Here is a 24,766-nt window from a genome sequence, read left to right as displayed (position 1 = left end):
TGCTGCAGATGGTAGCGCGGCTTCTCAGCAGATAAAGCCATCGGAAATATGTATGCGACCCTTGTGTTTTGGTCGTCTGACCCCCGCTGGGGTTGCGACCCACAGGTTGAGAACTGCTGGCATAGCATAAATCTAATCATGAGGAAACAGCTGACAAATCCAATGGAGGATCAGTCAAAAACAAACAGCCCATTCATTTCACAGATCTCTTTATGAGAAAACATCTACTTAATAATGCAACTGCCAGTGAGAGAACAGTCCAAGCCACCCAAAAAGATAAATGGACATTTCAAATAACTTAATTACTTTGAAAAACTAAATACAGTTTGTCAGGCACATCAATCATGTTATAATAAGTTAAAGCACATTTTTCTTGGCAGGTTGCTTTGAAAAGTGGCCTATTAAGAAACTATGACATTATACATCTTCATCTTTTGCCTAGATTCTGAACAAGTCTAAGTTTAAGAGAAATGAGACAAAGAAAATCTGTTGACAACTCAATGATCATTGCTTCTTCATCTATGATACGCATTTTGGTTTCTTGTTTCCTTGTCTGTGACAGGAACCAATGAATGGTCTCTTCCTCTTATGATCTAGAGAGATGAGTGGGAAGGGCAAGTATAGATAGAAGAGAGAAGTGTTAACAGTTTTATTAGACACTGAAATTCAACAGTGGCCTGCACAATGTTGACCTTGGGGTGGCCCTTGGGTACAATCTTTGAGGTCATTCCATTTTAAACAATGTTCAGTTCATCCAGAGCTCAGGCATTAAAATGTTTTATTCTCCCTCAAATTGCTCAGTCGAGTTTACTGATATGCACATTGGCCTTCACACTGATCACTCCAGCTGGCCTAGACAGCATCTTCCTGGCAAAAGGACCTTCCTTCAGGCATCAAGCAAGCTGAGAAACCCCATGCTCCTCCCCAAGGCATCCCCTTGCCTCACACACAGAGGTAAATCACTATCCCAAATTTTGTCTTTAGTGGTAAGTCGTCTCCAAAGATGGTCTTCCAATGAACCACGTCCCCAGATAGTCACACCCTTATATCATCTCCCCCTTGAATCTGAGCCAAATCTGTGAATCATTTTTGACAAACTACAAGAATTAATGTATGATATCCAATGCGGTTATAAAATTTGCAACTTGTCTGCAGGTCTCTTAGAATGCCTGCTCCTGAGTCGTTATCAGCCCCCTTCACAGAAAATCCTAAGTCACATCGAGAAGCCCAGATGAGCTCTCAGCCAGTTGTCAACAACTGCCAGGGGTCTTAGAAATGAAGTCTAGTTGAGTCTTCCGCCCCAGCCACCATGTGACTGCAAACACATTCGAGACACCAAGGAAGAAAAATGCTCAGCTGAGCCCCAACATAAAACCAAGATACTGTTTCAAGCCAGCAAACTCTGAGGTGAGTTCTAACCAAGAGAATAACTAGAATAGATACTAAAATAGCTGGGACACTTCATTCAATCACATGCTATCTTTAATATCTTTAATGTATATATCACTTAGTACAAATAGTATCATGGAATCATACTATTTGTAGCATCCTATGCTTTTAAAACTCATTAGGGCCCTGGTTCGTTGGCTCAGTGGTAGAGCATTGGTCCAGCATGTGGCTTTCCCAGGTTCAATTCCCAGTCAGGGCACACAGGAAAAGTGCCCATCTGCTTCTCCTCCGCTCTCCCTCTCGCTTCTATCCCTCTCTCTCTCCCTCTCTGCCTCCTGCAGCCATGGCTTGACTGGAGCAAGTTGGCCCCAGGGGGCTGAGGATGGCTCCATGGCCTCCGCCACAGGTGCTAAGAAAAGCTCGGTTGGAGCAAGGGAGCAACACCCCCTAGTGGGCTTGCCAGGTGGATCACAGTTGGGGAGCATGCAGGAGTCTGCCTCTGCCTCCCCGCCTCTCACTGAATTTAAAAAACTCATTAATGTGTTTTAAAATTTATGTTTTGCATATAGCTTTGGTTCATTTTCATTGCTGTTAATATTCTAAAATTTATCTAGTCCTTTATTAATGGACATTTAGACTACCTTCAAATATTTGCTATTATGATCAGTGCTAAGAATATCTGTATACATCTCCTGGTGCTCCTATGCAAACACTTACCTAGCATATATACACAGGAATGTAACTTGTTTTATGACGTGCACATGGACAACTTTACAAGATGTCACTGATCTAATTCAATTTATACTCCCACTAATATAGTATAAATGCCACTTTTTCTGCACATATTCCAGGTCACGGTTGTCACCCATCTTAATTTTGGGTCATCTATACTGGTAAAATCATACCTGTAGCCCTAACTTGCATTTTTAAATACTCATGAAGCATCTTTTCATGTTTTTGGAAATATGTATTTCCTCTGTTAGCAGCCATGTAGTCAGACCACTCCTTTCTAGTAAGTTGTCTTTTTTCTTTTTGATTTGTAGAAATTTTCCAGATTAACTTGTTCAGCATGTTGTGGAAAGATGTCCTTCTGTCTTGACTTTTCACTTCCTTTTTGGTATATTTTTAAAAGTTCTTTAAAGATTTTATTTTAGAGGAAAGAGAAGTGCAGTAGAAACAGGAAGCATCAACTCAAAAAGTAATAGTTGCTTCTCCTGTGTTCCTTGACCAGGCAAGCATGGGATTTCAAATTGGTGACCTCAGCATTCCAGGTGGAGGCTTTATCCACTGCACCACTACAGGTCAGGCCAGTTCTTTATTTTAATGCGAGCAAATGTGTAAAGCATCATAGCTTACTTGTATCCTGTTTGAAAACCCTTTCCTATCTTGTGGTCATCAAGTTATTCCTTACATATTCTTCCAAAGTCAGTTTTGTTTTTTATGTATTATAAGGCCAGGCATCCAATTTTTAACATTGATTTTAGAGATGGAGAGAGACATCAATTTACTGCTCCACCCATCTATGTACTCACTAGTTGATTTTTGCAAGTGCCTCAACCCAGGATAGAACACACAACCCTGGCATGTCAAGACAATGCTCCAACCGAGCTCTCTGGCCAGGGCTCATTTTTTTTTTCCATGTGAACAAACTATTTCTGCTTTTTGGAACTATTGTTGAATAGTTCATTCTATTTTATATTTGTCCTGTCACAAATACTAAAATTTTACCATCTTTTTCAGCAGGTTTTTGTAAATAACCTTTTAAAAGGTTAAAGTTCCTTTCTACTGCCGCTTAAGTTTTAATGAGTGGATGCTGATAATTTTGGGGGTTTTTTTTCAGTCTTTGTTTTTTTGTTTGTTTTTTCCAATTTTATTTATTAATTTTAGAGAGGAGAGAGAGAGTGAGAGAGAGAGAGAGAGAGAGAGAGAGAGAGAGAGAGAGTAGGAGCAGAAAGCATCAACTCCCATATGTGCCTTGAACAGGCAAGCCCAGGGTTTTTTGAACCAGCAACCTCAGCATTCCAGGTCGATGCTTTATCCACTGCACCACCACAGGTCAGGCCAACATTTGGTGAGATGAGCACAGATCTCTCTCCTTGAACCTGTTATGGTTGTGCAGAACACCTGGAAGATTTTAAATGTTAAGTAAATCATGCATTCCCATTATAAGAAATCTTGTTATATGACACACTGAGCTACACTTAGTACTTGGGATTTCATTTGCTAATGCTTTGGGATTTTCACATTTCTATTCATAGTTGATGACTGGCCTGTAACTTTCCTGTGCTTCCCTGATTTGGGTACTGGGTTATTTTAGACTCATTGTGGTGATATATTCTCTCCTCTGGAAAACTTTGCATAAGATGTAAATGACCTGTTATTGCAAGTTTGGTAGACCTCACCTTAAAAATAACTGAACCTAATATTTTGATTTGTTTTTGCTCATTTTATGACTATTAATACTTTAGAAGTGCTAGGGTCTACAAGGCTGTGTCCCTTAAAATTTATGTGTTGAAATCCCAACCCCAAAGTCAATGGTATTAGAAAATGGAGCCTTTGAGAGCTGATTACATTAGGGTGGAGCCTTCAGGAATGTGATTAGTATCCTTGTAAAAGGCCCCACCTTATCCCATCCAACATGTAAGAGCATAAAAAAGGCACTGGCTATAAAGCTGATAGAGGCCCTTCACCAGAACACAACCAAGCTGGCACCATAATCTTGGATTTCACCACTTTTGATTGTGAGAAGTATATTTGATTACAAGCCACCCAGCCTGTAGTATTTTGTTACAGCAGCCCAAATAGACTAAGACAGGAAAGTTCTATTTTCCTAGAAAACTTCCCAGGAATTAAAGAATTTAAAAGAATGGTTGTGGGAAAAGGTGCCTTACACATGAAGCATTAAGTGGCCGGAAAAGTCTGTTCCTCACAAGTCTGAAACACTGAGACACAATAGTCCCAGGAGGCAAAAGGTGAATTTAATCATTTTTGCTTTGCTTAGACCCCACCCTCAATAACAAACACTTCTGTTTTTTAACAAAATGGGTATTTCAGTCAAGTACTTCCTGCTCCAGATGAACCAGACAAAACTAGGTACTGGCCTCTGTCAAGTTGAACAATTTTAGTTTGATTTGTGAGATAACTGTTTATAGCTTGCTCAAATTATTTACATTTCAGAAATGCAAAAATAGACTTGTTGAAGGATGTAACAGTCCATTTTTTTATATAACTTTTTTTTAAGGATTTTATTAATTTTTTAGAGAGAGGGAAAGAGGAAGAGAGAGAAGGGGGAGGAGCAGAAAGCATCAACTCCCATATGTGCCTTGACCAGGCAAGCCCAGCGTTTCGAACCGACGACCTCAGTGTTCCAGATTGACGCTTTATCCACTGCGCCACCACAGGTCAGGCCTGTAACAGTCCATTTTTGTAGAAGCATTTGAACTTAGAGCCTGCTCTTTTCTAGTAGTCTGCAGAATGGAGGGAGTGAGCACCATGGGATGGGGGTGAGAGTAACCTTGTTCATTTTAACTCCAGGGAAGACAACCAGGGCTCCAATATTGTTCCTGGGCCTTCCTGATGGCTGGTCATTAAGAGAGCACAGGAAACAGGTACAGCCTAGGGGGTTTCAAGCTGTAAATTAACCAGCAAAAGCAGTAGTTGTTTCCTACTTTTTCAACCTAATACATGAAAGGTAATCACTTTATGAGAAAAACAAATGAATTCCATCATTCTGTGATTTAAAATAAAGTGACTTTAGATCTGACTCAATCTGAAACAAGTAGTCAGGGAGAAAACTCATAGGATTGTGTACCTGCACAATTTATGGAGTGATTTTCTTTTCAACTGAATGGCTTAGAAAGAGAAACAACCCAAAATTTTTAACAATCACCAAGTACAGAATTTTCCTTTAAATTAAAAAAAAAATTTTTAGTGAGTGAGGTTGCTACAGGTCACCTGCTTATATTTCTTCTCCAGAACATTCTTCTTAATAAAATTGGCTTGCAGAATACTTAAATACAGTTTCAAAATATAGATTGCCAGATTAATCTGAAATTTAGAATTTATGGCTGCACTTTTACATACATCAGCATGCTTCCCAGGATGCTTCTGAAAGCTGGTGGCTGTGATTATACATCACCAGGAAGAAAAAAAATGACCCTTTGATCTGACAAATTCTCTATTTTATAGTCAATAATAATTTAAGAATGTATGGGGGAAAAAATTTTATAGACATTTTCCAAATATTCCTAAGGTTATCCTCTATCATGAAGTCTCTGATGTTTGATGGTCTACATTCTCAAGTTTTTTACACTTTCACCCCAGGATAAATTCTTCGATATTCAGAATGAAATTCTTTGACATTCAATACTTCCATTAGAAGATTTTTCACATGCATTTTATATTTTTTCTCCAGTATGAGTCCTCTGATGATTAGTCAGGGATGAGCTCTGACTAAAAGCTTTTCCACATTCTTTACATTTGTAAGGCTTTTCTCCTGTGTGAATTCTCATGTGTGTCATAAGGGATGAACTCTGTCTGAAGGCTTTCCCACACACTTTACAGTTAAATGGCTTCTCCCCAGTATGAATCCTCTGATGCTGAATCAGAGCTGAGCTTTGGTTGAAGGCCTTTTCACAGTCACTACATTTATAAGGTTTCTCTCCTGTGTGAATTTTTCGATGAGTATTAACTGCTGAGTGGGAACTGAAGGCTTTTCCACATTCTTTACAATTATATGGTTTCTCTCCGGTATGAATTCTATTGTGTATGTTAAGCCGTGAAATCCAGGAGAAAGCTTTCCCACATTCATTACATTTGTAAGGTTTCTCTCCAGTGTGAATTCTTTGATGTTGTATAAGAGCTGAGCTCTGGCTGAAGGCTTTCCCACATTCTCTACATGCATAAGGTTTCTCACCTGTGTGAATCCTCTGATGTATAATAAGAGCTGAGTGGTAACTGAATACTTTCCCACACTCATTACAATTAAAGGGTTTCTCTCCAGTATGAATTCTATGATGTCTACTTAGCCGTGATATTGAAGTAAAGGCTTTCCCACACTGACTACATTCATACGGTTTCTCTCCGGTATGAATTCTATGATGCTGAATAAGAGATGAGCACTGGCTAAAGGCTCTCCCACATTCATTACACTTATAGGGCTTTTCTCCAGTATGAATTCTCTGGTGATTATTAAGGGATGAACTACCTTTAAATGTTTTTCCACATTCACTACATTTATAGGGTCTCTCTCCAGTATGCATTCTCTGATGTCCAATAAGAGAGGTAGTGAAACTGAATGCTTTCCCACAGTCACTACATATATAAGGTTTTTCTCCTGTGTGAACTCTCAGGTGCTGAGTTAGGGATGAGCTTTGGCTGAAAGCCTTCCTACATTCCTTACATTTATAGAGCTTCTCTCCAGTGTGGATTCTCTGATGTTTGCTCAGGGAAGAACTATGGAGGAAGATTTTCCCACAGATGTTACATCTGTAACATTTCCTCACTATACTGACTCCCAGCTGCTTAAACAGAATTGAATACTGCTGTGAATGGGGTTTCCTAATAAGTGAGGATTTTAGACCAAGATTCTTCTCAAGTTCAATACCTACAAAGCTCCTCTCCCTTGTGTAGGTCTTTTTGATGATAACTGAGACCTTCCTGTAAGGTTTGTTCTCTTTGCCATGCTGCTTCTCTAGCTTGTCCTCACTTATGTAGGGTCTCCCCAACTTGAAGTCGAAAGTACTGTCATCTAAGAGTTTATTCATTATTTCCTGATATTCTTCTTTGGAAACTGCGGTTTCAAAGATGCTCTCCCATCCTAAAATAAATAAAACATGTAAGTCTCCCTTGCATTAGGCATAAATAAAAGTAACATAAAAATATACAAGGATCACTAACAGACACATCCTTAGAGTCTTCAGGAAAGGATGGTAAAAAAGGGCAAGACAAGGCGGCAACATAAAGATATCCCTGGGTGGGAAGGGTCTGAAGGCACTATGTAGGTGGGCCAAAGACCTCAGAGGGAATCTTCCAGGAAGAAAAGCCAGGCCTGATCTAGTAACAAAGCTCAGTTCAGCAGGTTGCAAGGCACTTCTCTGCACAGCAGAACGTGTTCCCCAGCTTTACCTCCCATGTCAGCCCCTGTGCACTCAAGGTAAATTCAAGATGAAACTGAAGGGCTGTAAAGGAAAAGAAAAAGAAAAAAGAAAAAAAGCTATTGCTCCCTAAAACACTCTCTGAACCACAGGGCATCAACTAATTTTGTTTGGGGACTCATTTAAATAATGTTGGGATGGACATTAACTTACTCAAAAAATAGTTACTGAGTGCCCACTATGCACCATGCAAAGGCTACAGGGAATGTGCCAAACAAGAGTCTGATTTTCATAAGATTTACAATTAATAGTAGGATACTGACAATGACCAAGTAAAAAAATAAAGAAGTACTAGGAAGTGAAGATATTATAAAAACAAAACAAAACACAAAAACAAGGTGATATGTAATAACAGTGAACAAGCTGGTATTTTAAACTGTGATAAGGAAATAAAATTAAACATGAGATCTAAATAAAAAGAGCTGGCCACGCAAAAATGTGGGTATAAAGATAGTTCTGGTCAGAAAAATACAGCTAACACAAAAGCCGTGAGGTAGGAATGAGTTTTGTGTGTTTGAAGAACATAAAGAAGTCCAGTGTGGCTTAAGCAAGAGAAGAGGGCTACAGGGTGAAGAGGCGGGCGGGGGTCTGATCATGTGGGGTCCTGTAAGCTATAAAAAGGCATTTGGAGTTTCTTTTAAGGATCACTGCAGGTTAGGCTGGACATAATGGTTTTGTTTAAAAAGGATAACTATGTTTGGTCACAAATGGACAATAAATGGGCAAGGGAGAAAGAGATCAATGGCAGATGTACAGCAGCCAATTAGGAGAATGCCAAAATCCTCCTGGATAAAGGTGATGGCAATCTGCAGTGGCATGGCAGTGGAACTGGGCACATTTGGGTTGTTTTGGACATAGAGATAACAGGTATCTTCATCTATTAACAGAGTGTACAGAACAAATGAAAGAGAGGACTCAAGGATAACACCTAGCTTCTGGTTTGGACAGCTCGATGCAGACAGGTGCTGCACAATGATATGGGGAAAAGGAAGAGTACTTTCTTGAAAATAATTTTGCCCACTCCTGTGATCACTTAGGATACAGTTCAGGAAATAGAAGCATTGATTCAAACAGAATGAATATATTTTATAAAAGAGCTTTTATCTCCTTAACCAAAAAGAAAATATACAATCATAAGAAAAACTCAGAAAACTATAAAAATGAAATGATAGCTCACTCATAAACACAGAATACAAATATAATCACTATTATATGTGAAATTTAGCTGACCAGGGTTTTTTTTTTCTGTATATTAAAAAACACTTTTGGCCCTGGCTGGTTGGTTCAATGGATAAAGTGTCGGCCCAGTATATAAACGTCCTGGGTTTGATTTCTGGTCTGGACACAGAACAGAAGCAACCACCTGCTTCCTTCCTTCTCCCTCTCCCCCTTCTCTCTCTTCTCTTCCCATAGCCAGTGGCTCAAACTGGTGCAAGTGTTGGCCCCAGGCACTGAGGATAGCTCAGTTAGTCCAAGCACGTCAGCCTCAGGCACTAAAAATAGCTCAGCTAATTCAAGCATTGGCCCTAGATGGGGGTCACCAGGTGGATCCCAGTTGGGATGTATGCAGGAGTCTGTCTCACTATCTCCCCTCCTCTCACTGAAAAAAACACTTTTACTTAAAAAATAAAACAGATTGAAACTAAGCTTCTCCCTTCCCCCTTTTCACTTAAAAAATCTGTGAGCTCTCCATGTCAATAAACGTAGGATAACACCACTATTTTAATGGCTATGTAATATTCCAAGGTATTAACATATAATTTACTACATCCCCTCTGAGAGTCATTGAGCTTTCTTTTTTCCCAGTAATCATGTTGTAACACTCTTACACCATCTTTGCAACTTTGCACAATTATAGAATTACTGTCTTAAGATAAACTTCCAAACTTGGAATTAATTTCAGTAAAGCCAGATAGTCCTCCAGAAAGATAGAGCCAATCAAAATCCCACTAAACATCCTGCATATCACTCAGAGCAGCAATAAAAGACTGATATGTTTTTCTTAATTTCTGAAATTTAACAAGGAAGAAAAATAGTATCATGTTGTTTTAGTTTGAATTTCATTGGTTATAATGAGGTCAAATACATACTTTTTCAAAAAATCCTATGTGAATTTTTAATTCATATTCCTTGACTTTTCAATCACAGTATTCATGCCTTTGTGCTGTAATTACTTTCTGGACTTTTTAAATCTTTATATCATACCTTTGTATTCTATAGCCATAGCAACAATATGAAAACTAAAACTAAAACTTCCAGAAGACTGTTCAATAAAATATGGCTTAACAATACAATAGAGTTCTTTCAAAGGAGTAGGCCTCTATTTAATGAGAGCTGAATAACTGAAGGACATTCACAATTAAAGACAGGCTCAAGAATGGTATGTATAATCAAGCTCTCGGTTTCTCTCCGTCTATGCATGTGTCTGTCTCTCTCATGCAAAAACACACAAATAATACAGTATAAAAGGATAAACAGTTAAATAACAGCAAAGGTTCACTAATGGTTGGTAAAATTTCAGATGACTCTCATTTTTTACCTCCTCCTTTTTCTTTAATTTTTTATTTAATGATTTTAGAGAGAGATAAGAAGGGAGAGAGAAAAAAAACAAACATCGATTTGTTGTATCACTTATTTATGCATTCATTGGTTGATTCTTGTACGTGCCCTAACTGGAAATTGAACCCACAACCTTGGCATATCAGGACAATGCTCCAATCAATGGAACTACTTACCCAGGGCCTAGCTTCTCTTTTTCACAATACTATGTATACCTTGCAGAAATAAAAATAATTTTTAAAATGCTTATTAAAAAACTAAGAGTCCATTTGATACTAATAATTTCTCTGAGAACCAGAAAGCTCAGAGCCAAATCTGAAACTCATTCCGGCTACCCATTTTGGTCCTTACAACAGATATGTTTATCTTCAAGAGCTCTAAACAAATTTATATTTCATTTTATTATATCATTACTCTTGCAGTCAAATTCCTTGAATTTTTAGTGGGACGTGATAGAGAATATGTAAGTATGTAGAGAAAAAAGATCCCTGAAATGAAAAAACTTGGTTCTTCAAAGCAAAGGGCTCAATAACACTGTGCTATGCAACAATATTAAATAAATAAACTCCCTGATACAACCTAATAAATTTTCTACACTCCAAAGATAAAGAGAATAACCTATAATTTTAGACAGAAGAGACTTTCTATACAGGAAATAGAAAAAACAGAATCCAAAAACACTCAGAATCCAAAGACAGTGGAGCAAAGTTTGGACAATTCTGTAGGAAAATATCCTGATGCCAGAGTTGTAGATCCGAAATGTAATTCCCTCAGGAAAGGTAAAAGAACTGATTTTAGGCCCTGGCTGGTTGGCTCAGTGGTAGAGCGTCGGCCTGGCATGTGAAAGTCCCAGGTTCAATTCCTGGTCATGACACACAGGAGATGCAACCATATGCTTCTCCATCCCTCCCTTTTCTCTCTCTCTCTCTCCTCCTCTTCCTCCTCCTCCTCCTCCTCCTCCTCCTCCTCCCGCAGCCATGGCTCAATTGGAGCAAGTCATCCCCTGACACTGAGGATAGCACCAAAGGCCTTGCCTCAAGCACTAAAATAGCTTGTTTGCCGAGCAACAGAGCAGTGGCCCCATATGAGCAGAACATGCCTAGCAGGGGTTTGCTGGATGGATTCTGGTCAGGGCAAGTACGGGAACCTGTCTCTCTGCCTCCCGCCTCTCAATTAAAACAAAACAAAACAAAACAAACACAAAAAAGACCTGATTTTAGACATGCACAAATAAAGCACAAAGGAACATTTCTGAAAACATTTAAGAACATAGTCTAGTCAAACCAAGGGAAAAATCTGAAGGCAGAGTTCATGGAAGGAAACACAAGATTGAACAGACACAGAAAATCTGTCTCCTGCTATTGGGAGAGATGTGTTTTGCTAAGCAGCAAAACTCAAAAGAGAGTACTGCTCTCTGGCGCCAGAAATGAAGATAAAATTCCAAGTAGGACAGAGCAGGAGGTTATGACCAGCAGCACATGGGGTTTTAGAGACTGAGAGCTCTGTCCTGGCAGACCAGGTCTGGAACACATTCTCTTAAAAATTTTCACACAAAAGATTTAGGAGAATGGCATCAGGAATTTCTGCAGGTCTGTTGCCTACACTTGATAACTGTGTCCATTATGCTACCACGGCTCTCTCTCCCATGTTGTACACAAATACAAGTGCACTTGCTTTTTCTTTTCAGCTAAATTATGTGTAGTAACTCGCAGACAAAAAAAGTCAAAGCAAGAACCCAACATGGAGCAATGAGGGATCTATTTAATGTTAAAACATATGTGCAAACCACAAAAAGAAAATAACTTCAGAAAATAACCTAGTAAAAGCAAGAAGTAAAGGGGAAATTATATGGAATCGCAAACCTTCAGACATTATATGCTGCATTGTATATTCTGCATTCAAATTATAAGGGGCATGTTAAAAAAGTGCAACCCATACTGGGGGAATCCAACTCTCTCTCTGAACCTGCTGAATCAAGCACTCAAAAGGTGAGACAGAGCCTTCCCAGCACTTCCCACCTGACCTGGGACATCAGCAAGGGCCCTGGTCAGTGAGAGCAGCCTCATCGCCGACTAGCAGCACTCAGACAGTTAGACAAGCTATGCCCATCCCTAGTGACTGCCACTCACCCAGACATGCACCATGAGACACTCCATTTTCCACCATCCAGGGCTCTTCCCCTTGCTGTAACTGGAAGATAACCTTTGGTTTGGAAAACAGAATCCCTGTTTGTGAGCAAGAAAAAGAGAATGAGTCTGTAGCACAGACATGAACAGCCATCCTAGCAGAGATGCAGCCCCAGGGTCTCCGGGCCAGAGGGACAGCCCAAGGAAAGAGATGCATTCTGAGAGGGCCTTAAAACTGGGCTCCCAGAGGACGGCCAGAACGTGGTCTCAGGACAATGTTAGAAATCTGGCTGTGCACTCCTCTAAGCTGGAACCTCCTGTGAGACCCAGGGGAACAGAGTCCAGGGGGCAGGAGACAGGAAAGCACAGAAAGATGTCTGCCACCAACTCTTATCAGCTGAAACCTTCGCAACAGCTGAAGAGAATAGCAACGGCCACTCTCAAAGCCCACCTACCGGGGTGGTGGGCTGACCTGGCCAAGCCCTCCATGTCCTCCTTGGCTGTAGCACCAAGATGCTTCCCCAGCAGATCTGTGTCACAAAGCAAAGTCCTCACCGAGAGAGACCAGGGTGTGGTAGTTCTCCAGCATCACCTCCCGGTACAGGGTTCTCTGCACAGAGTCCAGGCACAGCCACTCAGCCCGGCTGAAGAGCACGGCCACATCCCCAAATGTCACAGACTCCTGTAACAGCAAACACATTTCTGCTCACGCAGGACCATCCCCAAAAGGGGATAACTGAGAGGCAACCCTGTCACCACTCACAGCCCTGAGCATTTCAAGCTAAGCACTTCCAGCCCACTCCTTGGCTACTGAGCACATAGTTACCACAAACCTGTGAGTGCAGCACTGTGCCCTCCGAAGCTGAAGCACAGATGCCAAACAAGATAAGCACTTGAAATCATTACACAAAACCAGAATGATGGAAACACAAAACTTGAGACATGGAAACATGTAATCATCAAGACCAAACTCTCACTGTACAGATGAGATATCAGAACCAGGTTTTAGAAGAAGGCTCCCGCACAGTCAGGGAGAAACGGGTGTGGCTGGACTGTCACTACCTTGAGCCATGGGTATGTTCTGAGCCAAGGGAGGCTCTGCAAGTGCCCCAGGCGTGGCTTTGCCAGGAGAGGACCCAGGGTGGTGGGCTGCTTTAAGCTTTCAAAAAGAGCCAGGTGGGAAGGCTGCGGCTGAAACCCTCCTGACCACCATAAGGCTTCTGTCTACCTCTCCCCAGCTTCACTGGACCACTCACTTTTTTCAAACTAGTGGCCCCCTTCTTTTCTTATTAAGAATCTTTTATCTTTTAAAGCAACTTAGATCAATAGGTGGGAAAAGAAAAGTTAATCCAATTTTCTGTCTCCAGAAACAAGTCTTGTTAACCATTTCCTGTTTGTCCATTCAGACTTTTCACAGGCTAACCCAGTTTTCTATTTAAACCAAAATGAAATGTTATACAAGTAACTGGATCCCACTCAGCATGTTTTATTTGCTGTCCATCATCTCACTGTACAGATCAATTCATAAACTAATCTACTGGTGGACATTTAGGTTATTTCTGCTTTAGTAACTCTAAAAATGCTGGCTTTTTTAGACACAGAAACAACCCAAGTGAACCTCAAAAGAGGGTTGTATAAAGAAGTGGTACAAATACACTATGGAATACTACTCAGCCATAAGAAATGATGACATAGTGACATTTATGACAACATGGATGGACCTTGAGAACATTATACTGAATGAAGTAAGTAAATCAGAAAAAGCTAAGAGCTGTACGATTTCACACATAGGTAGGATATAATACCAAGACTCACGGACATAGATAAAAGTTAAGTGGTTACCATGGGGACGTGAGGACATGGGGAGGGCAGTGGGGGGAAGAGTGTAAAGAGGAACAAATATTGTATAAGGGGACAGAAAATGATTTGACTTTGGGTGATGAGTATACAACATAATCAACAGTTCAAATGCTATAGAAATGTTTACCTGAAACCTATGTACTCTTATGGACCAGTGTCACCGTGTTCAAGTTAATTTTCTAAATAAAATTTTAAAATTAAAAAAAAAGATGCTGGCTTGAGCACCCCTGCACATGACCAGAGAAGCATGCAAAGCTTCTTTCCTTAAAACACATTTCTAGAGGTGTGTGAGGGCACAGCTTGCTTTCTCTTTACTATTCCCCCGACCCCCAGGAAGGCGGTCACAGGCCAGGAATGTCCTCTGACCTGTAAAGGCAAACACAAATTAAAAACAAGAGGCTGCTGTCAATGACAGGAGCCCCTGCTGCCTGACCTTGTTTCCTTCTTGAACTTCTTTCTCAGCCCTTTCAAATGTATGTGCATCTTTTTTATTGCTAAATAAGCCTCACAACTCAGGAAAGGTTCCTCAAGGACTCGATAACCCATCTCTTTGAATGTGCCAAGCTCCCAGTTTCCTGAAAACAGACAGGCCAAACCTGTCACCTGACACAGTTGCCAAATTGCCAAACTGGCTGGAATCCACTCATCTCCGTAAGAGGCGCTTTCCACCTCTGGTATCTTAGCAGACTGCCTGTCACATACATCACATTCTGGCTTCATACTTGCTCAGTAACAGTGTTTTCTTTCTCTTCTACTTTGTATAGAGGTTCTCCTGGGCTGGAAAGAGAGGATATGTTTACCTGTATTTCTCCAAGTGCCACAAAAGGACAAAGAAGGGAAGAAATAACTCACTTCCCTCCTTAGGGAAGGCTCGCTCACTCCCTCAAAGTTGCACCTCTTTTCCTCTCACCATCTGTATGAGCTCAGTACTGCTCATCAGTCCAAAGTCATCCAATACTAAGGAGTGTCCCTGACCAGTCTTTTTTTCCCAGACCTTCCTAGAAAACCACCTGGACCCTTATAAGGTATTGCTGTAGTTGACTGGAAAGACCAAGGCCATGCCTTTGCTGTGTGAATTCCCAGTGTTGGGAAGGGATTATCTGACTCTTCTTCCACATCTTCGACGTCCACAGAGGAAAACAGCCTGGATCACTCACAAAGCTCTAGCTCTGGGTGTGACAGTGGCAAGGAATGGGAGCCCGTGCATTCCTAATCAACAAGTACTTAATCATTAAGTGCAAAATTCACAACGAGACTGGCCTCTGTGGTCTTCCAGCCTAGAAAAACTCAACAATGATTGAAGCATGTTCTCAAACCTCTGAACCCGAAAGGCAGTTCCAGAAAGATAAGTGAAACAAGCCAGTCAGAGAAAGACAAGTACCATATAATTTCACTCATATGTGGAATCTAATTAACAAAATGAATTAACAAGCAAAACAGAGACAAACTCATAGAGAGCAGGCTGACAGCTGTGGCGAGTGGAGAGGGCTGGGTGAGAGAAACAGAGGGATAGAACAAAGAAAAAAAAGGCAAATAAACCTCATGGTCGGAGGGGGAGAGGGAGGTGGAAGAGGGTATAGTGGAAATAAATGATGAAGGACAATAACTAGATTTAGGGGGTGAACACACATTATGGTGTACAGAGATGTGTTGTAGAATTGGGCTCCTGAAACACATATAATTATTATTAACCCCTGTCAGTCACTCTGTAATGCTGGTGGCCGTGACCAGGCAGTTCACACTGGACTCGGGCAGACCACAGAAGAACCACAGAGCCAGAAAGCATTGGGCCACTCCCGTGTATTAAATTCTCGCAGAGGCAGGTGAGCTAATGGGCAGGGAAAAACCGCTTCTCGTGGTGGCAGGCCAGCAATCAGGAAAACCACCCCTCAGGGTGGTAGGCAAGTGATCAGTGCTGAGGGAAGGCACTCGTAGCCTTAAATAGGCTATATACACATGCTCACACACTTATCACACAAAGTGCTTGCAGCCAAAAAACAGGCAAGCAAGCCTAACCACAACAGTTTCCCCTACACACCCCAATAAGTTCAATTAAAAAAAGAAATCTTCACTCACCTGAGCCTGGGCTGGTAGCAACTTTGTGGCCATTTCTCCCTACCTGCTGCCCCTCTTGGAGAAGGCACCTGAAATGAAGAAAGAAGCTGTGACATCTGTCCAAACTGTCAGCATTCCCACCCTCATTAGGCCAGACCAGGTTACAAATCTGCACTGAGACCCCTGCAGAGGGAACCTGGCATGGCCCATGCAATCCCAAGTCAGAGGGGCCTCAGCATGGTCACCAGAACCAGCAGTGGGCAGCAAGTCACTGGGCCTGCTACCTTTCAGCCAAAGGTTCATGAGCACAGATGAACTCAACTAAGGAATTAGAGCTACCTGAAGGGCACTGACAGTCAAGGGTAGTCACACCAAGCTCACAGGGTTAAACGAATGAAAAATGACAAATATTCCACACATCTGCGCTCTTATATTTTGAGCTATAATAATTATAATTGAGAATTAAAAGAGGGCTACACAGGGCTGATGAGCCCAGTAATCAACAGTAACCACAGAGGATGGTCTGAATATGAATTCTTAACTGGCTGATCGTGGTGGGTAGCCTAGTCCCTGACCTACAGCTTCCTCCATAAAAGGTTAATCTTTACCTTAAGCAACCTGTGTCTACTGTTCTTGTGCATCTAGAACACATACAGGCCCTTCGGAAAGACCCACTAGCAGCAGAATACCACGCGGACAGTCCTGTTGTTATCCTGTTGCTCGCACACCATCTGTCTCCCATCCGATCATTAAATGTTAACCATCCTGCACCCACTAGTGTAAAAGCAGTGTGTGTCTCTCCATTTTACTCATTATCCAATCCTACAGAACTCCCGGCTTTGCTTTCTCCCATCACCTTCATCTAGTAACCTTCCTTCCATTGTCTCCTTTGATTCTAAATATATAAAAGAACTGTGAGACTGCCATTCTCCGAAGCATTTTCTCAATCCATGGAGATCTTGCTTTCAGGCATGTCCTCAAAACCTTGGCTCAAATAAATTAAGACTTTGAAGGTTCCATTCAGCAACAATTATCATTCCTTCAAGTGTCATTTGAAAAACCTGGCGTCCTTTCCAGAAGGAGCTAACCACGACTTCCTTGTCTTCTTCATGGAAGCTGTGCTTCCTTCATTAAAAGAGGCACCACCGCTCCTTGAGCGTAAAAGGAACCACCGCCCGCCCGCCTCCAAAATACAAAACTCAGAGGCAACAGTGTCAGCAGCTAGAAAGGAACTTAGAAAAAGGAAGTGACTTAGCAAGAGGACAAAATTACTCTAAACAAAAATAATAATTTCGTGAAACACTCTAGGAAAATGATACTAACAAGCAAGGTTTGCAAAAACGGATAAACCTAAAATAAAAAACTCTGGGGGGAGGAAGGGAACCAACACACGCTACCACCCAAAAACCGCCACCAACCCTAAGACAAGACACGGCTCCCCAAAACTCCCTTCCTCCCGCCATTCCCACAGAAGCCCGGCCGAGCTGGGGCGGGGCCAGCGCTGCAGCTCCGACTTCCGGCCCCGCAGCGGAGCTCGGGCAACGCCCCTCCCCGGGCCGCGTTCCCCTCCTGCGGCCCCCCGAGCTGGGACTCGCCGTGCTGGCCAGGTTGCGGGAGGTGTACACCACAGGCTCTCCCTCAGCGGCAGTCTGTGCCCACACGAGGCGGCGGGTCGACCTGTAAGCAAGCGGAACACCTAACGTAGGAACATTTGTCACCGCCGCCGCAGGGCCGCCGGGAGTAATTGCAACTGCACACCAAAGAGCCGATGGGTCCCTGATCTGGAGCACAGAGCTTTTCCTTTTAGACGGTATTTCCCAGCCGTAGCCGCGTTGGGCGCTTCTACGGTGTCTGCGAAGGACCAATAGCGAGAAAGCTGGAGAACGCACCTGGCTAAGTGAACCTTATCTTTCAGCCTCAGCTCTAACCACTTATCCAGTGCACCCTTTTTATTCGTAATTATAATGACAATGATAAGAGAAAAAAGCATTTTAAAATGTAGACGATTAGGCTCTCCTTGATGTTCATTCTTAGTTGTAAGAGCAGTGTTAAAAAGTGTTACAAATTTTTCTCTACATTATGTCTAAATAGTGTAACCTATTAAAGATATGTTTTTAACTGACATTTACATTAGGTAAAAGCAAAAACATAAACCCAGTAAATCCTTTTCCATGCCATTCTTTAAAAATGGTTCACTGTAATCATGAAGCTTGTTTTTCAGCATCAACTGTATATAATCCCCTTCTTCAAATGTCATCCTCTGTGACTGGCGCTGTATGTACCAAATAACATGTACTCAACAGTGTTGAATAAATGATTTTTAAATATTCAACATTACAGTTTACAAAGACAAGCCTAATACAAAAGGGCACTTTAAGGTAGAAAAGATATTAAAATATTCCAGGGAAATAATATGAAAAAGAAATCTGGAATCACAATGTTGCAAATAATACAAATCATTTCAAAGTTAAAATAATTAAATTGGACACGAGTTGTTTTGTATGATACATATTACTAAACATTAGGGAAATGCAAAATCAAAACCACAATGGGATATCAGTTCATACCTATTAGTGTGGAGAAAACAAATGTTGGTGAGAACCTGGACAAATCAGAATCCTTGTGCGTTGCTGGTAGGAATGTAAAATGATACAACCAATCACTTCTTGGCCTTTTGGCTAAAATCAAGTGTAAAATGATGCAACCACTGTGGAAAATAGTATGGTGGTTTCTCAAAAAGTTTTTTAAAAATAGGATTATTATATAATCCAGCAATTCCACTTCTGCGTATATTCCTAAAAGAATTGAAAGCAGGTATTGAACAGGTATTTGTACACCAATGTACATGGTAGCATAATTCACAATAGCCAAAATGTGGAAATAACCCAACTGTCAATGAAGAGATGAATGGATAAACAAAATGTGGTCTAGATATACAATGGGTTATTTTCAGCCATATAAAGAAGAGAGTTCTGCTTGACCAGGCAGTGACACAGTGGATAGAGCATCAGGCTGGGACACAGAGAACCCAGTTTTAAAACCCCAAGGTAACTGGCTTAAGTGTGGGCTCATCTGGTTTGAGCATAGGTTCACCAGCTTGAGCACGGGGTCACTGGCTTGACCATAGTATCATAGACATGACCCCATGGTCGCTGGCTTGAGCAAAGGGTCACTCACTCTGCTGTTGCCCACCCCAGGCAAGGCACATACAAGAAAGCAATTAATGAACAACTAAGGAGCTGCAACAAAGAAGTGATGCTTCTCATCTCTCTTCCTTCCTGTATTTCTGCCCCTATCTGTCTGTCTCTCTGTCTCTGTCACACAAAAAAAGAAGGAAATTCTGACACATGGATGGATCTTAAAGACATGCTAAGTAAAATAAGCAAGCTCAAAAAAAGACATATATTGTATAATTCCACTCATATGAGGTATCTAGAGTAGTCATATTTATAGACAAAAAGTAGAATAATGCTTACCAGGGGCACAAAGAAAAGGAAAATGAAGATTTATTGTTTAACACTGGCAGGGGTCCCCAAACTTTTTACACAGGGGGCCAGTTCACTGTCCCTCAGACTGTTGGAGGGCTGCCACATACAGTGCTCCTCTCACTGACCACCAGTGAAAGAGGTGCCCCTTCCGGAAGTGGGGTGGGGAGGAGGGGCAGGATAAATGGCCTCAGGGGGCAGCATGCGGCCTGCGGGGCCGTAGTTTGGGGACACCTGTTTAACAGGGACAGAGTTTCAGTTTGAAGTAATTAGAAATTTCTGGAGATATATGGTGGTGATGGTTGCACAGTGTGAATGTACTTCATGTACCTGAACTGTACACCTAAAATGGTTAAACGGTTAAACTAGTAAATTTTATCTTACATGAGTTCTACCACAATAAAAATAATAATACAAAAAAGCTATAAAAATTATGAATCATTATTGGCAAACAATATAGCATTGATTTATGAAGTAAAAAACAATTACCTCCCTTTTTCTCTTACTATTTCTTAAAATAATAATTAACATGTGCATACATAGTTTTCAAAGGAATAAATGGAAAATATCTAGAAAAAATCATCAAAGCACCAGACATTGAGAAAAAATCTTGGAAGGCATGCAGCAATATGCCCTAAGATCCAAAACCCATCTAATATAAAGATTCACAGGAAGAAAACAGAGCAAATGAAGAAAAGAACAGAATTACAAATTGATTATATTGAGATATGGGGAGAGATACAGCAGAAAACATTCAGGCCAAACAAGAGCTGGGGCTGCAGATTGAATAGAATATGAAGTGGGGTGGAGCAGACGTCTACAAAAAATATGTTCCGGATGAAATTTCAGAAGTCTAAGGAGAAACAGAAAACCCTAAAGACTACCAGGATAGTAGAGGAAATTGAAAGTTTACTTGTGACAGGTAATAGAAGATGGGATGGCTCAAAGTGGGCATACTCCAACTACAGCAGAATAGCAGTTCAGTGATGTCATCAAAAATATTGAATACAAGATTTTTTTTACCTGACCTATGGTGGCATAGTGGATTAAGCATTGACCTGGAACTCTGAGGTTGCCAGTTGGAAACCATGGGCTTGCTTGGTCAAGGCACATATGGGAGTTGATGCTTCCTGCTCCCCCCCTTCTCTCTCTCCCTCTCTCTCTCTCTCTCTCCTTTGAAAAAATGAGTAAATAGAATCTTTTTTAAAAATACAAGATTTCTCCTTTTGGATATGGACACAAAATCAAATTTCTGTTGAGAAATAAAAAGAGGATAGTATGCTGGGTAACCAAGACTGTCCACTCCACCAGGCAAAGAAAAAGGGTGAGGCTGACCTCAGACTCTAATTAGCAGCACTGGATCACAGTGTGGAACAATATCCTCATACAGTATTTCTAAAGTAAAATGACTTAGAATTTGGAATTCCATAACCTTTTAATCTAGTATTTACCTGTAAGTAAAGGAAAGACATTAGGAAGCTGAAAATTAGATAGATAGATGATAGATAGATAGATAGATAGATAGATAGATAGATAGATAGATAGATGATAGATAGATTATAATCTCTAGAAGATCTCTAATGGAAATAGTCAGGAATGCAATTCATTTTAAAAATCAAAGAAAAGTGGGACTACATCAGACTAAGAAGCTTTTGCACAGCAAAAGAAACTGACAACAAAACAAACAGACAGCCAACTAAATTGGAGATGATATTTTTGAACAACAGCTCAGATAAGGGGCTAATATCCAAAATATATAAAGAACTCACAAAACTCAACAACAAACAAGCAAACAATCCAATAAAAAATTGGGAAGAGGACATGAACAGACACTTCTCCCAGGAAGAAATACAAATGGCCAATAGATATATGAAAAGATGTTCATCTTCACTAGCTATTAGAGAAATACAAATCAAAACTACAATGAGATACCACCTCACACCTGTTAGATTAGGTATTATCAACAAGACAGGTAATAACAAGTGATGGAGAGGCTGTGGAGAAAAAGGAACCCTCATTACGGTTGGTGGGAATGTAAAGTAGTACAACCATAATGGAAGAAAGTATGGTGGTTCCTAAAAAATTAAGAATAGAACTACCATATGACCCAGCAATCCCTCTACTGGGTATATACCCTCAAAACTCAAAATCATTGGTTCATAAAGACACATGCAAACCCATGTTCATCGCAGCATTGGTCACAGTGGCCAAGACATGGAAGCAACCAAAAAGCCCTTCAATAGAAGATTGGATAAAGAAGATATGGTACATATATACTATGGAATACTACTCAGCCATAAGAAATGACATAGGATCATTTACAACAACGTGGATGGACCTTGATAACATTATAATGAGTGAAATAAGTAAATCAAAAAAACCTAAGAATTGTATGATTCCATACATAGGTGGGACACAAAATTGAGACTCATGGACATAGATAAGAGTGCAGTGGTTACCAGGGGGAGGGGAAGGGAGGAGAAGGAGAAGGGGTAGTGAGAGGGGAGGGGCATAAAGAAAACCAAATGAAGAGTGGAGGACAATTTGACTTTGGGTGATGGGTATACAACATAATCAAATGTCAAAATGATCTGGAGATGTTTTCTCTAAATCTATGTGCTCTAGTTGACCAATGTCACCCCGTTAAAATTAATTGTCTAAATAAGATTATTTTTTAAAAATCCAAGAAAGTAAAACTTATATGGATTACCAAAAAAATGAAGTAAGTACATGAATTAGTAAAACACCTGAGTCAAAATGATTCTTGAGGCATATTGTGAGGGTAATTTATCAATAGGATTAAAAACTCAGATGATGGCAAAACAAGATATGAGAGCAAGCTAAGGTTCTTATCTTATTCAAGGGGATAACATAGATGCAAATTAACTTCAGATGTATATATTTATATGTGTGTGTTGACAGAGTCAGAGAGAGACAGATAGGGACAGACGAGAGGAAGGGAGAGAGATGAGAAGCATCAATTCTTCATTGCAGCTCCTTAGTTGTTCATCGATTGCTTTCTCATATGTGCCTTGATGGGGGGAGGAGGAGCTACAGCAGAACGAGTGACCTTGGGCTCAAGCCAGCGACCTTGGGCTTCAAGCCAGCGACCATGGGGGTCATGTCTATGATCCCAAAGTCAAGCCAGCAACTCCGCATTCAAGCTGGTGAGCCCACACTCAAGCTGAATGAGCCCTCACTCAAGCTGGTGACCTCGTGGTTTTGAACCTGGATCTTCTGCATCCCAGTCTGATGTTCTATCCACTGCACCACACGGCCTGATCAGGCCAGATGTATCATATTTCCCTATGGAGAAGACACACCATTTTTTCAAAATTTGGGGTCTAAAAACTGGGTGCACTTTATACAGTTGTTGTAGGTTTTTTACTTGCATTTCCCACTTTTTCACACTTGTTTTTGCACTCATTTTTGAAGACAGTGATTTGTCATCAGACACTGATAAGGACAAGCTAATGGATGAGAGTTTTGACAGTGATGAGGAGTGTATGAATTTTATAATGAATAAAATTTGAGTTCAATAACTTTATGTAATACTTTTTTTTCCTAATTTTGGGACCCAAAATTAAGGTACGTCTTAGACATGGGAGCGTCTTATACATGGGGAAATATGATATATATATTTTTAAGTTTTAAATATATATGGTAAGTTATTTAATAGAAACCTGTAGACAAATAGAAATACAACATATGACTTTCTAATCAGCCACAGATTAATCTTAAATTACATTCAACATTCTTTTTTAAATATTATTTGATTTATTATTATAATTAGGTTTTCACAAAATTCTCTTTCCACTGTCTATGTTTTGTTAATGTGAAATTAAATTATAGTTATAAGCAAAAATTGATTGCCTAGGGAGCATAGTTGAATGTTCATTTTAACAGAAATAAAAGAATACTTGTCTTAAAATGCACGATTGTGTTTATTACATAGCCTTTTGCCATGCGATCACATTATAAAAAACTTTTGTTTATTTCAAAGTGAAAATTACTTGTGCTGTTTGAGCTTTAAGGGTTGGAGTGTGTAAGTGCAACTTAAAGAAAACGTAAAGTGATCTATGATATCTCTTCCCTCTAAGAGTGAATTTAAATTTACAATTAGAATGCAAATCTTGTATCAGACTTCTGCAGGAGATTCTTCAGCGTACCTTGTCCTGCAATTTTCCACAGTCCTGTGTATAGTTTTGAATAGACACGGCAAGCATTTCTTCTTGGCAACCTCACTTTCCCACATCATTGAAGTACATGTTCCCACATACAGACATGATGACAGAAAATAAAATAAATATAGTAACTTATATTTTGTCCTGGCTGGTTGGCTCAGCAGTAGAGTGTCAGCTTGGCATGTAGAAGTCCCAGGTTTGATTCCTGGTCAGGCCACATAGGAGAAGCGCTCATCTGCTTCTCCATCCCTCCCCTTCTTGCTTCTCTCTCTCTCTCTCTCTCTCTCTCTCTCTCTCTATTTACCTATCTATCTATCTATATCTCTATCTCTATCTCTATCTCCCCCTCCTGAAGCCATGGCTTGATTGACTCAAGTGAGTTGGCCCAGGCACTGAGGATGGCTCCATAGCCTCACTTCAGGCACTAAAATAGCTTGGTTGCCAAGCAACAGAGCAGTGGCCCCAGATGGGCACAGCATCAGCCCCAGATGGATTTGCCAGGTGGATCCCAGTCGAGGCATATGTGAGAATCTGTCTCTGCCTCCCTGCCTCTCACTTAATTAAAGAAAAAAAAGATTAAAGGTATTGTAATTATTTTGGAAAAAAAGAAATACCACATTCCTGGAGACATGCAGAGATAAGAGCCACCATCAGGAATATGAAGGATGAAAGGTAAAGGGGGTCAAATGAATGGTGAAAGAAGATGATTTGACTTTGGTGGTAGGCACAGAATGCAATATAAGAATCATTTATCCCAGAAATATACACTTGAAACTTATGTAATCTTACTAACCAATGTCACCCCAACACATTTAATAAAAGGGGAAAAAAAAGAACATGAAGGACAGAGGGGTTGTGATTCCCAGCTCATCCCCATTTAACTCTCCTATGTGGACTGTGCAGAAGGCAGGTGGGCCTTGGAAATGACTGTGGGTTATTCTGGGCTTATCCAG

At 40.6% G+C, this 24,766-nt stretch overlaps 1 protein-coding gene across 2 annotated transcripts in view; it reads right to left on the bottom strand.

The window, feature by feature from the left end:
* Positions 1-5,301: 5,301 nt before the first annotated feature.
* LOC136383095 (zinc finger protein 879) overlaps positions 5,302-24,766 on the bottom strand; it is an 86,997-nt gene continuing 67,532 nt past the window's right edge. Inside the window, exons 1-5 of one of the 2 annotated variants that reach the window (XM_066352660.1) lie at positions 16,753-17,617; positions 16,166-16,233; positions 12,785-12,911; positions 12,233-12,328; positions 5,302-7,207 (exon numbers count right to left, since the gene is read on the bottom strand). In XM_066352660.1, coding sequence (XP_066208757.1) covers positions 5,787-7,207; positions 12,233-12,328; positions 12,785-12,911; positions 16,166-16,198 — 1,677 coding nt within the window. In that variant the 5' untranslated portion in view covers positions 16,199-16,233; positions 16,753-17,617 and the 3' untranslated portion in view covers positions 5,302-5,786. Of the gene's footprint in view, positions 7,208-12,232; positions 12,329-12,784; positions 12,912-16,165; positions 16,234-16,752; positions 17,618-24,766 lie in introns of those variants that run through there. The other variant, XM_066352667.1, reaches the window with a different exon arrangement.

The sequence above is a fragment of the Saccopteryx leptura genome, chromosome 1 (assembly GCF_036850995.1).
Source record: "Saccopteryx leptura isolate mSacLep1 chromosome 1, mSacLep1_pri_phased_curated, whole genome shotgun sequence".
NCBI lineage: Eukaryota > Metazoa > Chordata > Mammalia > Chiroptera > Emballonuridae > Saccopteryx > Saccopteryx leptura.
This window is presented reverse-complemented; position numbering and strand designations above follow the sequence as displayed.